Source organism: Bubalus bubalis, chromosome 4, assembly GCF_019923935.1.
Source record: "Bubalus bubalis isolate 160015118507 breed Murrah chromosome 4, NDDB_SH_1, whole genome shotgun sequence".
NCBI lineage: Eukaryota > Metazoa > Chordata > Mammalia > Artiodactyla > Bovidae > Bubalus > Bubalus bubalis.
The window spans coordinates 162,170,405-162,184,291 of record NC_059160.1 but is presented as its reverse complement, the minus strand read 5'-3'; the positions used below and the strand labels follow the sequence as shown (position 1 = coordinate 162,184,291).

General features: G+C 46.1%; 1 protein-coding gene across 7 annotated transcripts in view; it reads right to left on the bottom strand.

The window, feature by feature from the left end:
• WDFY4 (WDFY family member 4) overlaps positions 1-13,887 on the bottom strand; it is a 257,299-nt gene that overhangs the window by 218,766 nt on the left and 24,646 nt on the right. For all 7 annotated transcript variants that reach the window (XM_044942412.2, XM_044942406.2, XM_044942408.2 and 4 more), the window contains exon 2: positions 5,393-5,643. In XM_044942412.2, coding sequence (XP_044798347.2) covers positions 5,393-5,626 — 234 coding nt within the window. In that variant the 5' untranslated portion in view covers positions 5,627-5,643. The remainder of the gene's footprint in view (positions 1-5,392; positions 5,644-13,887) is intronic.

Below are 13,887 nucleotides of genomic sequence, written 5' to 3'. Positions count from 1 at the left end.
GAGGCCTCATGAACTCTTTCAGGCCGCTGGGGTGCTATCTGATGCACAGAGGCAATCATTTACTGAATGGTACCATGGAGACCCCAAAGAGTTAAGGCGGCTTTCAAAAGGAACTAATTTTTCCCCCAAATTGGGATTTGCATGCTGGGAGAATATTGCTCAATATTTTAAAAAATTTTTATTTACTTACATTCTCTAAGCTGCACCATCACGTCTTGTGGCTGTCCCCTCAAGTGGAAAAAAGAACAAGAAAATGATGCTCTGGTCTCCAGAGCATAAGGAATGACAGACGCTCTAGAGGACATGAGAGAAAACCTCAGCTTTGAAAGACAGAGAACCTGGTGAGTTTTCACGTGTGACTGCCGCATTGCTATTTCTTCATTGCTGCAGTTTGATGACTTGGCCTTTAAGTAAACTCAGAACATTTCAGATGCTTTCCATGAGTTTCCCCTGCTAATTCTCTCCTTTGTAAGCAGAAAAAAGTGATGCATCAAAAGTTTATTAACATAACAAAAATATTGTTCCCCTGAGAAGGGAATCAACCATGTTGCAGGCCCCACTCTGAAGTGGATTAGAGCCAGAGATGAACAGGAAGGAGTATTTATCCTCACCATCCCCTCTGGATGCCACACTTGGAAATAACTCTTGGTCATCCTTGTTACTACATTTAATGTCACTTCTCTCTCTTCCATAGTCAGCTGAGTCCATGCTGGGTTTATAAAAGAATAATTGACCACATCCAACAGTATAAACTCTGTACCACTGGCTGGGCAGTTAGCCTAAGAGTACCTATGCACACACAGACCCACACACACACACAAATACAACTGACTTAGTTTTAATCCCAATCCCCCAGCACTAGGAAATAAATGGATTCCTGCTTGTGTTACCCACTGTTCTGATTATCTATTGCTGTATAACAAACAGGCCCAAATTGAGTGGCTTAAAGTAACAGCAATCGTTTATTTTTCTCATGGACCTGCAATTCAGGCAGAGCTCAGCAGGAACAGCTTTTCTCTGCTTCACTCAGCTGGGGTGGCGAACAAGGGCTAAGAGGTCCAAGATAGCACGCTCACGTGGCTGGCAAGGGCTAAGAGGTCCAAGATAGCACGCTCACGTGGCTGGCAAACTGTGCTGGCTGTCAGTAGCAGGGCAGCCGCAATGTCAGCAGCTTTGGTCCTCTCCACACGGGCTTTTACTCAGGGCTGCCTGGGCTTCCTCACACATGGCAGCAGGAGTCTAAGAGCAAGTATTCCAAGTGACAGGGAGAAGCTACAATTCTCTTGAGACCTGAGCCCGGAAATGTCATTTTTGCCCTATTCAATTAGTCAAGCCATCACAAACCCATCCAGGTTCCAGGGGAGGGGACACAGATGTCACCTCCTGAAGGGAGCAGTGTGACCCTATTATCAGTATCCCTAATCTACCAAATGCACAGAGCTGCCTTTTCCCCCATGTCATCCCACCCGTGAGATTGTCTGTCCCAGACAGGGAGGAATTTTACACTAATTGCCAAGGATTCCCCATCCTCTAGCTGCCTGCTTTCTCTCAAAGTACATATTCTAAGGACAATCTTCAACAACTACACCTGTAACTCTAGTTTCTCCGTCTATTATTACCCAAAATCTATATGCAGTGAGAGGATGCGGGAGGTTCCCTTTTCCCTAAAGCAAAGTCAACTGAAGGCCAACAGGACCTGCCCGTACTTGTGAGAGGAAGGCCTTCTCTTGCTCTAAGAGCTTATGATAGGAAGGTTTCAGAAAGACCAAAGCCCAAGGCTCTTGGCAGGGAAAGAACAATGGTCCATTGAATCCTTCCTGCCAGCACCACCCTGCACCCTGGGGAGTCATTGGCTCTGTGCTGCTTCCTGCGTGATCCAATAAAACCACCTCCTTGTCTGCAGGTTCTGGGTCAACTCCCTAAACAACACAGGTGCAAGGAGTGGCAGTCTTTCTGAACTCAAGGAGACATAGGAAAGTCTTGACTGCCCACTTGCCGTGGGAGATGGCTTTCTAAGTCCTGATACTCCTAAGAGGGTTCTTTGCAAACAAACTTAAAGAACTCTGTTTTATGGATATACAATTTAGAAGAGAGTTTTTACAAGCTTGATTTCTTACATTGTAATCCAATGGCCATTCTCGGGCTTCATCTACAGCTCAAATGTTATCTGCACTACAACCCCTCCCCCACAAAAAAAAAAATAAAAAACCAGCTTTCCACCTTCCCCATGTTCCTTTCTGCTACCAATTCTTAATTAAGAAGCTTGAGAGCTATTGTTCTGGCAGGATTTTATTGGTCAGAACTTAATAGGAACAACAGGTTTGTAAACATATGGGCCTTAAAAGAATATAGATTTTAAGAAAATGATTAAAAAAAAAAAGAAAGAAAAAGCTAGTGATAGTCTGCCTCTACAGGGCTCATCAGAGGTGGGCTCCAGAGATCCAAAACGCAGCAGATTTTGTCAGCGGTTTGGGGGATCGTGGCAACTAACGGGATTTCAAGCTGCGCATGTGCAGTCAGTTTCCGGGAGACTGGCGGGAAGGGAATGGGCACCATGCCTACTCTCCATGTGCTGTGGACTTTACAATCCTCATCTGATCTCACCCTCACAGTATGCCAGCAAAGTGGCATTGACTCCACTTTACAGATGAGGAAACGGAGGCTCAGTAAAATGTAGTAGCTTGCTCAAGGATGCTCAGCTAAAAAGCAATGGAGCTGGGTCTGGAGCCCTACTGTTTGACTCAAAACCCCATGTATTCAACAATAGGGCCATCGTTCTTCCTGTAATTAGGAAAGGGCTTGGGAAACATGAACCAATATTGATGTTAGGTTATAATAGGAACCACTTGCTATCCATGAGGTCAATGTGTATGTAGGGTCAGATAACATAAATCAGTGATGTGGCTTGGGTGTATTAGGGAGTGAGGGACTAGGGTAAACTAAGAGACCAAGACCATTTTCTGTTTAAAGAGGTGCCCCTGACCATCTCCATCCAATTATCACTATTGGAGCTACAAATATTTTCAAGAGGAATTTGAAACCTGTCTCACATGAAAACTTTCCACTTTGAAGAAATGGCACCAATTCATTTTTGAATGAATTCAGTTTTGACAGTCCCTTGGACTGCAAGGAGATTAAACCAGTCAATCCTAAAGGAAATCAGTCCTGAATATTCATTGGAAGGACTGAAGCTGAAACTGAAACTACAAGACTTGGCCACCTGAAGTGAAGAACTGACTCATTGGAAAAGACCCTGATGCTGGGAAAGATTGAAGGCAGGAGGAGAAGGGGACGACAGAGGATGAGATGGTTGGATGGCGTCACCGACTCGATGGACATGAGTTTGGGTAAACTCCGGGAGTTGGTGATGGACAGGGAGGCCTGGCGTGCTGCAGTCCATTGGGTCGCAAAGAGTTGGACATGACTGAGCAACTGAACTGAATTCATTTTTAATTCCTAGAAGCCAAACAAACACATTTTAGGTCCTACTCAGTATCCTCTGTTCTGGACAGTTACAGGTAAAACCTCTATTGGTCTTCCTTACTTTCATAGCACCAGGCTCAAAAGAGACTGTAGGAGCTCAATAAATAGCTCCTTTGTCCATGGAGTTCTCCAGGCAAGAATATTGGAGTGAATAGCCATTCCCTTCTCCAGGGGGTCTTCCCAACTCAGGGATCAAACCTGGGTCTCTTGCATTGCAGGCAGATTCTTTACCATCTGGGCTACTGCTGCTGCTGCTAAGTTACTTCAGTCATGTCCAACTCTGTGCGACCCCATAGATGGCAGCCTACCAGGCTCCCCCGTCCCTGAGATTCTCCAGGCAAGAACACTGGAGTGGGGTGCCATTTCCTTCTCCAATGCATGAAAGTGAAAAGTGAAAGTGAAGTCGCTCAGTCATGTCCGACTCTTAGTGACCCCATGGACTGCAGCCTACCAGGCTCCTCCGTCCATGGGATTTTTCAGGCAAGAGTACTGGAGTGGGGTACCATTGCCTTCTCCGTGGGCTACTAGGGAAGCCCGAATATTTGTACAACAAAAGAATGAATTCTCAAATCAACAATCTGGAGAGAGGCAAAGAGGTATCAAGCCCTGGTTCTCAGGTGCAGAGTCCTTTCATCGGGGCTAGGGCTGCTCAGAGGGGTGGGAAAGATCCAGCGCTATGGCTGAACCCAGACACTTCCCAGGGACTTGGTGGGTGAGAGGCCGCGATTCTCACATTCCTCTTATAAGGCAAAGGTGATCTGAGAACTGGGTAAACTGCCTCCCAGAAGTTGGAGTCATCGAAGCAAGAAGGGCTGGGAGTGAGAAACCTAAGTGGCTGTCTTGATCTAGTTGCTCTTTTCCAGTATGTTCCCTATGCGCCAGTTATCCAGTCTGTGAAATGGGATATATGGAGCATACTAGTCCAACACATGGAGAAAATTATGAATTCATAGACAGTAAGTTACCTAGCAAATTTTTACAGAAAGGCATGCCTAAGTATTCAGTGCATCCTATAAATATGATCCCAAGAAAATTCTGAGTCATTTTTGGAAATCATTAAGTATTTCTGGTTAATAGGTTAGATGAAACATATTAGCAAAGGGATTTCCCAATAAAAATCTGCCAAAGCCTCCACCTGGATATCCAAGTTTATTTTCAAATGTGAAAATATCTCATATTCTCCATACTTTGAATGTAAGTGCATGGATTTTTCAATAATATCACAAAATCAATGGTCAAGCAAAAACTAAGTCTTCATAAAAAAAGATGTTTTTCTAACTCTACAATTAGACCCTAACATACTCAACTCCAAGGCAGACCTCACTGGCAGGAACTTTATTCCAAGACAATAAAGGAAATTCCTTGTACCCAAACTGTTCTCAGCTGCCACCAGCCAGAGTGCCAGCCCAGTGGGCAGGCTGGGCTTCTCCTGTGTGTCTACAGCCAAGGAAGGGAATACTGCTCTGCTGCTCCCCACTGATTACATCTCAGTTTGCGTTATTGATGCAACTTATGTTCTGACTCTCCCAGGCCCTGGTGTTGGAGTCACCAGCCACGCTACCACTCACATGTCAGGACACCGATTCCTTTCCTAGCTTCCAAAGGAGCAGGTTTCTCCTCTGGCTCCTAAGCAGGGATTGAACAATATCATTGTTGAACAATGTTCTTTTTTAACTAAAGAGACAATAATACTCAAGAGCCAACTGTCCATCCTTTCCAAGTCCATCCTCACCCTGGAGATAAGCCTTGTTGCTATCTTTATTAAATAGCACCACACTCTCCTCTAAGCAACCAATCGGAGACCACTCGTGATGATATTAAAACCGCCGACTCCAGCTTCCAATCATCCCAGAAGAGTCCCCAGAGTGCTGTATCATCTTTTCACAGTTTCAAAAATGAGAATACCAACCTTTAGGAACAGTGGGAGAAGATTCAACAGGCTCTTCTGTTGTTCAGCCGGGCTCCTGAGAGCCAATTGCTGGTATTCCAGAAACTTCCTTTCCAGCATCTCCCAGAGGGCAGTGGGGCCGGGGGTCTGCCCTCCTGGTGGGAAATCAGGTTGTGCAGCATCAGGCTGGCTTTTATTTTTGGAACCTGGATCCTCAGCTCTGTCTTCAGCCTCTGAGACATCTTTCGCCTCCATGCCTCAGCAAAGCAAATCTGAATTCAGAACAAAAAAGAAAACTGAATAGTCCCATCACAACACTTTCTGATGAAGCTGATTGTGGAACAAAATATCATCCTCATTTACCCCAGTTCCTATAAGGTCATGGTTCCTCTAAGAATCTGAAACTGACTGAAATAAGGAACACTTCTGAAGAAAGAGATTCTAACTTAAATGTGACTCATATTGACAATCTAACATTTGCCAGGCACCATCCTGGGCTCTTTACAGACTCTCTCACAAGAGACATGGGTACTCTTATCTTCTCTATTTAAGTAAGGAAACTGATGATCCAAAAGGCACCCAGGCAACGAGACGTCCAGCTGAAATGTGAACCTTTAATACCAAACCTGGTTTTTTTATTATCTGACACTACTCCTCTTTAAGAATGCTGAGTAAATAGAAAAAACATGTAAATGTCTCTCAATATTTGTAGAGGCGTGCAATTCCATATCTTCTATTTTAACTCCATCACACGAGACCACAAGGGTGCAAGTTCTTCATTCTCAGCGTTAGTAGCGCCACACTCAATGTTTTTAGAGAACTTTGCCCTCAAAATGACTCTTGAAATCCCCTAGTCAACTTAAAAGAACCAAAACTGATGTTTACAAGCTGGGAGGCCGGGGTCAGCAGGCCTGAGGACAGGAATATATGCCATGTGTGTGTGCTCAGTCGCTCAGTCGTGTTTGACTCTCTGCATGCCCATGGACTGTAGCCCTCCAGGCTCTTCTGTCCATGGGATTTTCCAGGCAAGAATACTGGCATGGGTTTCCATGTCCTCCTCCAAGGGATCTTCCCCACCAAGGAATTGAACCCGTGTCTCTTGTGTCCCCTGCATTGGCAGGCAGATTCTTTACCACTAGGGCCACCTGGGAAGCCCATAAAACTAGCCGAAGGCTTATTTACCAGACAGACAGCCTTGAGAAAGTACTGCTATCTGTGCCTGTGACTTTTCAATTGCCGTTCTCTGTTGCTGAGGCAGGACAGGCTCACAGCACAATAGAAGTTTGTTTGTTGTTTGTTTGTAGGAAACTCTGAGCGGAGACCAGAGTGTCAAGGTTCCCTGCAAGAAACCCTTCCCAACCACGATGCCACCATGATGGGCACACAGGTGCCCATCTTGGAATCCAGCCAGCGACTGACAGCCACCAGTCAAGGGGTGGCAACCAGACAGATGGACTCAAGGTGGGTCCACAGTGTTTTGCTCTGGGCTAAGAAGCTGAGGAGGTACATCGTGCTTTATTCTGAGCCTGAACACAGAATCCTTGCAGGGTAGAATTCCCGCTAACTAAAGATCACATGGCCAAATGAGCCAGCCTTTTTTGAAATGTTCTCACCTTTTAGGTACAAAACTCCTTGAGCCCCTGCGCTTCTTCTATCAAACATACTCTCACACTTCATTTGCAGAAGTCATTTTCGTATACAAAAGTCATGTACATTCAGCATCAAAAATTGGGGAGGAAAAAAATATCAGGAAGAATATCAAGCAGGCCTATATCCAAAAAGCTGACCATTGATAGTCAAGCTTTTCTTACAAATATATTGTTTAATAATATCATTGAAACACACTTTCTGTTTGTACTTTTGCTTTCATTGGTTGGTTGGCCAGGACCTCACTGGGGTTTATTTATTTCCATGTGGGGCTTGACTCTCAGCTGCAGAGCTTCCCAGGTGGCTAAGTGGTATAGAACCCACCTGCCAAGCAGGAGACACGGGAGATGAGGGTTCAGTCACTGGGTCAGGAAGATCCCCTGGAAGAGGAAATGGCAACCCACTCCAGTAACCTTACCTGGGAAATGCCATGGACAGAGGAAGCTGGCGGCTGTAGTCCGTGGGGGCGCAAAGAGATGGGCAGGACTGAGTTACCAAGCACTCAGCACCTCCGGGTGGCAGTTGCCTCACATTTCTCAGTCTCAGCACCGTCTCCTTCCTGACCAGGACCAGGTTCCTCTCTGGTGTTGACTGTTTATTCACTTTTCCCTAGACTCTTCATCCCCCATTCCCGTCTACCCCACCCCACCCAGCCCACCTGCTTGATAGCATGGGTCCTTATAAAACATGGCATGATTTCTGAAGGCATCATTTTAATTTCCCCAAATGACTTTTTGCATCTTTTCTCAACTTACTTTCTCACTCAACATTATGACTTCAGACCCAAGCATGTGGCTCTGTGTTTGTCAACCTCGTTTCCTCTAACTGTTGCTCCATGTTAACTGGGCATCACGTGCCTGTTTGATTTGTTCACTCCACAGTGGATGGTTCAATTGCCTGAGACTTCCTGCACTGCCCTCCATCCTGTCCTGGACATTCCCACCAGGCTCCCCTCACGGGGCTGCATGTGACTGGCTCTGGGTACAAACACCTAGGCAGGAGTGCTGAGTCAAGAACGTACGATGTCTCTTGATTCAACCAAGTACGGTCGACTAAGATGCCTCCAGAAAGCTGGTGCCGAGCCACACTCCCCCACCTCCAAAGGGTCCTCTGCCATCTCCTCCACACCCCTGCTTGATATCACCCTGCTTCCTAATATTTGCTGATCAGATTGAAGTAAAGCGATCTCTCATTTTAATCTGCATCTCTCTCACCAATGAGTCTGAGCATCTCTTTATATGACTCATAGTCTTTTGGATTTCCTCTTCTGAAAAATGACCACTCAAAACCTTTGCTTATTTGTCTTTGCCTATCTTTTTCTTGTTGCTTTGAGAGAGGATATTCTAAAAATAGATCCCGTGTTGCCTTTAAAAATAGCTAATATCTTCTCTCAATCCATTGCCTCATAAATTAGTTCATGACTTTTTTATGTCACAAAAAAGTATCATGACTACTTCCTATGTTGTTAAAAATCCCCTACATCTTCATTTTTAATGGTGTGTAGTGCCTGTAGAACCATGCCGATCCTTCCTGAAACTAATCCCTACATGCAGGCATGTGCGTCGTTTCTAAGTATTCGCTGCTCTAAGCAGCACGGTGACGCCAACACTGAGGTCTCAGCCTTTCCGTCTGTTCGTGATTAGACAACAGTTTGCAGTACATTCCTAAAAGGGAATAGCTGGATTTAAAGATAGGTAAAATTTTTAGGCTCTTGACACATATTTGCAAACAGCTTTTCCCAAAACACCTCATCAATGTACAGTCTTCCTACCAAGCATGTGCTGGATTTGACACTTCCTTAGTTACCGTTTTTTGTTTTTGTTTTCAATTCTCGCTGATTTAGTTTAAAAGCCGATTAAATGGCATCCACAGGCACATGAGAAGAGGCTCACCATCGCTAATCAGCATGGGAATAAATCAAATCCGCAATAAACTATCACCTCACACCTGTCGGAATGGCTATCATCAGAGTGAACACAAATAACAAATGTTGACAAGGTTTAGAGACAAGCAGACCCTTGTAGACTGTTAGTAGAAAAGGAAATTGGTGTAACCACTGTGGAAAACAGTATGGAGGTTTCCCAGAACTCTGAAAAATAGAACTACCTTTTAACCCAGAAATTCCACTGCTGAGTATATATCAAAAAACAAAGCAATAATTTGAAAAGATAGATGCAACCCAATGTTCATAGCACTATCATTTACAATTGCCAAGATACGGGAGCAATCTAAGTATGTATCAACAGATTCGTGGATAAAGGAGATGTGGTACATCTGCACAACAGAATCCTTCTCAGCCATAAAAAAGAATGAGCCTTTGGCATATACATCAACAGGGACGAACTTGGAAGGCATTACACTAAGTGAAGAAAGTCATACAGAGAAAGACAAATCCTGTGTGGTATCACTTATATGTAGAATCTAAAAACTAAAATGAACTAGTGAATATAACAACAAAAAGAAATAGACTCACAGATATAGAGAAAAAACTAGTGGCTACCAGGAGGGAGAGGAAGAAAGGAAGACAATATTGTGATGGGAGAAAAAGAAGTAAAAACTATTAGGTATAAAATAAGCTGTAAAGAAGGGGCTTCCCTGGCAGAGCCGGTGGTAAAGAACCCGCCTGCCAATGCAGGAGACATGAGAAACGTGGGTTTGATCCCTGGGTCGGGAAGATCCCCTGCAGGAGGGCATGGCAACCCACTCCAGTATTCTTGCCTGGAGAATCCCATGGACAGAGGAGCCTGATGGGCTACAGTCCATGGGGTCGCAAAGAGTCGGACACGACTGAAGCAACTTAGCAGCAGCAGCAAGCTGTAAAGATAGGTTGCACAACATGGGGAATATAACCAGTATTTTATAATAGGGAAAATGGAGCATAACCTTTAAAAACTGTGAATCACTGTGTATCTCTGTCGTATCTCACTATGTATTTTGTTAGATGTGTTTTTGTCTGCCTGCTATTCAGTGTCCTTCTAGGCTCCTTCTGGTGGTTTTCTGGTGTCAGATAGATGCCACATGTTCTCATTTCAAAAGTTCCCTGTAGGGGAATCCCAACTGTTCCCCTGGCATTAATTACCCCCAAGAGCCACATATCCACTAAACGTTAGCTTTGTGAAAGAAGGCCATTGCACCTTCATCAGCTGCTGCTGCTGAGGCGCTTCAGTTGTGCCCGACTCTGTGCGACCCCATAGACAGCAGCCCACCAAGCTCCTCTGTCCCTGGGATTCTCCAGGCAAGAACACTGGAGTGGGCTGCCATTTCCTTCTCCAAAGCATGCATGCATGCTAAATCGCTTCAGTCATGTCTGACTCTGTGCGACCCCATGGACAGCAGCCCATCAGGCTCCTCTGTCCCTGGGATTCTCCAGGCAAGAACACCGGAATGGGCTGCCATTTCCTTCTCCAGCCTTCATCAGGGGTTGGCATGAAGTAGAAGCTCAATAAAATGTTACTATATACACGAACAAATGAATGAATGGACCTACATGCTGACGGCAGCCAGATCTCTCTCCATAGCCCAGACCTCTCTTCTAATAAGTCCTTTTTCTACTTGGATTCCCCCAGACTCTGAAAGCCATTACATCTCAAACAGACATTCTCATCATCAACAAAACCAGCCTAAGTCCAGCACAGACATCCCAGGACGCAGGATGGAGGGTACAGTCGATCTAGGCTTGGCTATATCACATAAAAGTCATCTTAGGGTTACATCTGCAGATGCTACTAAATGATTCATTCAGTAAAATGTATCAGAGGCCCTGCTAACCCACCACGTTCCTAGGATAAGCAGATGAGAAGAAACAGTGAGTTTCAAGCTGTGAAAATGTGATCCTGGGGAACAAAGCTGGACACCCAGGGTGAATATCAGAGCCCCTCAGGTATCCTCTGAAGTTAAGAAGCCATGTTTACTAAAGTGTTCCCTTGAAAAGACTGAGATTTTCAAAAAAAACAAGAATTGCTAACAAAACGGGATCCGTGAATCGTGTGGAGAAGTTGTCTGACTCAAATATCAAGTTGTGGCCTTCTCTCCTGTCCTGTAGGTCTGCTTCAGTTTTGTTTGTAAAAGGAAGGAACTGGGGAGTAGCCTGTCAAGGCTGTATGAAGAACAGCAAGAAGAAACCATTCTAATCCACTTAGTTATCAGGAGTGTCTTCTCTCCTCTGTAAGCAGATGCAGGCACCAGCACAGACTCTGGAGCCAGGCTGCTCCAGTTTGAATCTCATGGGCTTAGATCGAGTGAAAAACCTGTCCCAGGCTCAGTGTCTTCATTTGTGACATGGGATAATAATCGGACCCCTCAGAGGAAATGGAGTCAGAGCTCTAGCATGGCATTTATTAGAGCCCTCTTGGTACAGGATTTACCTGCATCCCTTCACGTAATCTTCCTGCCATCTGGCAATGTCAAAGCTATCAGCCTTTGTTTGCAGATGGTACTAAGGCTCGGAGCAGAGAAGTGACCTGCCCAAGGTCCCATTGTGAGTCAGTAGCCCAAGTCGGGTCCACCCTGGGTCTATAGACAGCTCTGCAAACCAGGGGCTGAGCTCAAACAAGGGCTCACTTAGGGCACAGGGAAGAGAGAGGGGCTTGGCCAGGTACCACGATAGAAAGTGTCTTGGAGAAGCGGAAGTTTGGGGAGAGATGAAAGGAAAGATGACCTGGCAGGATTAGAAGGCTGGAGGCTACAAGGGGTCCTGGGAGACTCCAGGGAAACACAAGGCCCCACTCTGTGCTGGCAAGTTATTTCCCAGCTCAGGTCAGGCTCCGGGCATGTGACACGTAGCCCAGCTTAGTCATGTCCCCTCCGCATGCCTCACCGGCAGACTAGAGGCCCTGCCTTCCTGCAGCCTGGATGTGGCTGTGGGAGACAGGCGACTGTGCAACTACCTGCCCACTCACGCTGCCCCCAGGCAGAGCGGGGCTGCGGGGCTGAGATGGGAGCCAAAGGCCTAGAGTCCAGGCCCAGGCTGGTGCGGTGCTGCCTCAAGCAAGCTACTTCCCCTCTCTGAGTTTTCTCCTTGTTGAACTAGCCCTGGTGATCTCAGTTCCACCCTCTGGCCTTTACACACTGACCACAGGAGAGATGCAGGCCAGTGAGTCAGTGCAGAAGGGCTGGAGAGGTGCTTGAGTGGGCTGAGAGCCTGTGGGGTGTGTGTTGTGAAGGGCGTAGGCCAGCTGCTGTGTAGGAGCCAGATGACAAGTCTGCAATGCCCTGAGAAGGGGAATTCCCTATAACCTCAGGGACACTGGGGCTGGGAATGTCCATCTACCCTGCACGGATCCCTAGTGCTATCGGAGCTTTATAATGTCTCAGAAGCAAAACATCCAGGGCATCCTGCTCTCAGCTGCTATGCAGGAGGCCAACATCTGAAGAATCATCTGAGTGACTGACGCTTGGGCTGCTAAACCCACCTTCAGCTGACTGCTTCACCCCTGACTTCCTGTGGGATGATTTGTCAATGAGTAGAAGTCTCGAGTTGTCATATATGATTTAGCAACCCTTGGAATGAAAACGTCGGGAAGCTATTCTGGAGGAAATGTGTGGAGGTGTGTGGAGGCACCCTCCAACAGGGTATGTCGGAAGGAGCCTGGGACTCACTGCATTCTATAGGGAAGCTCAGACCTAGTGGTGAAGAGTTGCGATGATAAAATTCAAGATGGACTTGCCCCCCATTTCTTGTCCGCCTATATGCCTGTTAACCCTTTCTGGATTGCACTCCGCCCAGCACAGAGGCATACCTATTTACCATCCACATCAGGGGCATGGTCCCCAGGCCCCGGAGCTGGGGGAGCCTCTAAACCAGGTGATAGAGAACAGAACAGCAACTTTCCATGTACCTGCTGCAAACGACCTGCATTCCTTTCCATTCAAAAGTCAGTTCTCATTGTATGTCAGCAGATTCAAATGTTGTCCACAAGAGCCTGGCCTCAACCTGGAGCTCTCAGGGCAAAAAAAATCAGAAAACTAATCTTGTTCCAAAAACAAGTGCAGGGTGGGGTTCAGCCTCACTTCCTTCCCCACCATTTCATATTAACAGGAGAGCTTACAAGCAAATGAAAATAGGGAGGGGTGGACGGAAGTTACAACTGCACGGATGCTCTGTTCACGCCACCGCCTACTGTTAATCAAAAGCACCGAGGCAGATAAGAGCACCAGCATTAGAGAAAGGTAGACTAAAAACGCACCGAGATACCAGGACGCATCTATGCGGATGTCTTTAAAAAAACAAACAAAATCGGTAAGTGCTGGCAAGGATGCGGAGCAACCGCAACCATCACTCTCGCTGCTGTGAATGCAAATGGTGCGGCCACTTTGGAAGACAGTTCAGCAATTTCTGAGGAAGTTAAACATATACTCGCCCCTTACCTTCCTGGGTATTTACCCTAGAGGAATGAAAATGTATGTTTATATAAAAACCTATACATGAGTGTTTAGAGTAGGTCTATTCATAGCTGCCAAAACCTGGAAATACTGCAAAATATTTATCAAAGGGTGAATGAATAAAGAAACACGTATCTCTGTATGGTGGGATGCTTCTCTGCAGTAGAAAGGAACACACTTTAGACCCACAGCAACCTGGATGGGTCTTGAAGACCTTATGCTGAGTAACTGCCGGGAGCCGGCGAGAGACATTCCACTCGTGACAAAGTTCATGAGGAAGGAGGCTCGGCATACGCAAAGGCGGGATCGAGCCTCGGGAGTGCCCCCGGATATTCTCGAGCATCTACCCCCCAAAAAAACCAGAGTCTGCCTACTTTATTGCTTTGTGCTCTCACCTCTGACTTTACTGGGGGCTGTCCCCCACCACCATCTCACTCTCTCTGTCAAAGAGTTAACTTACAGCTCCAATTAATAAAGTTCCTGGGCAA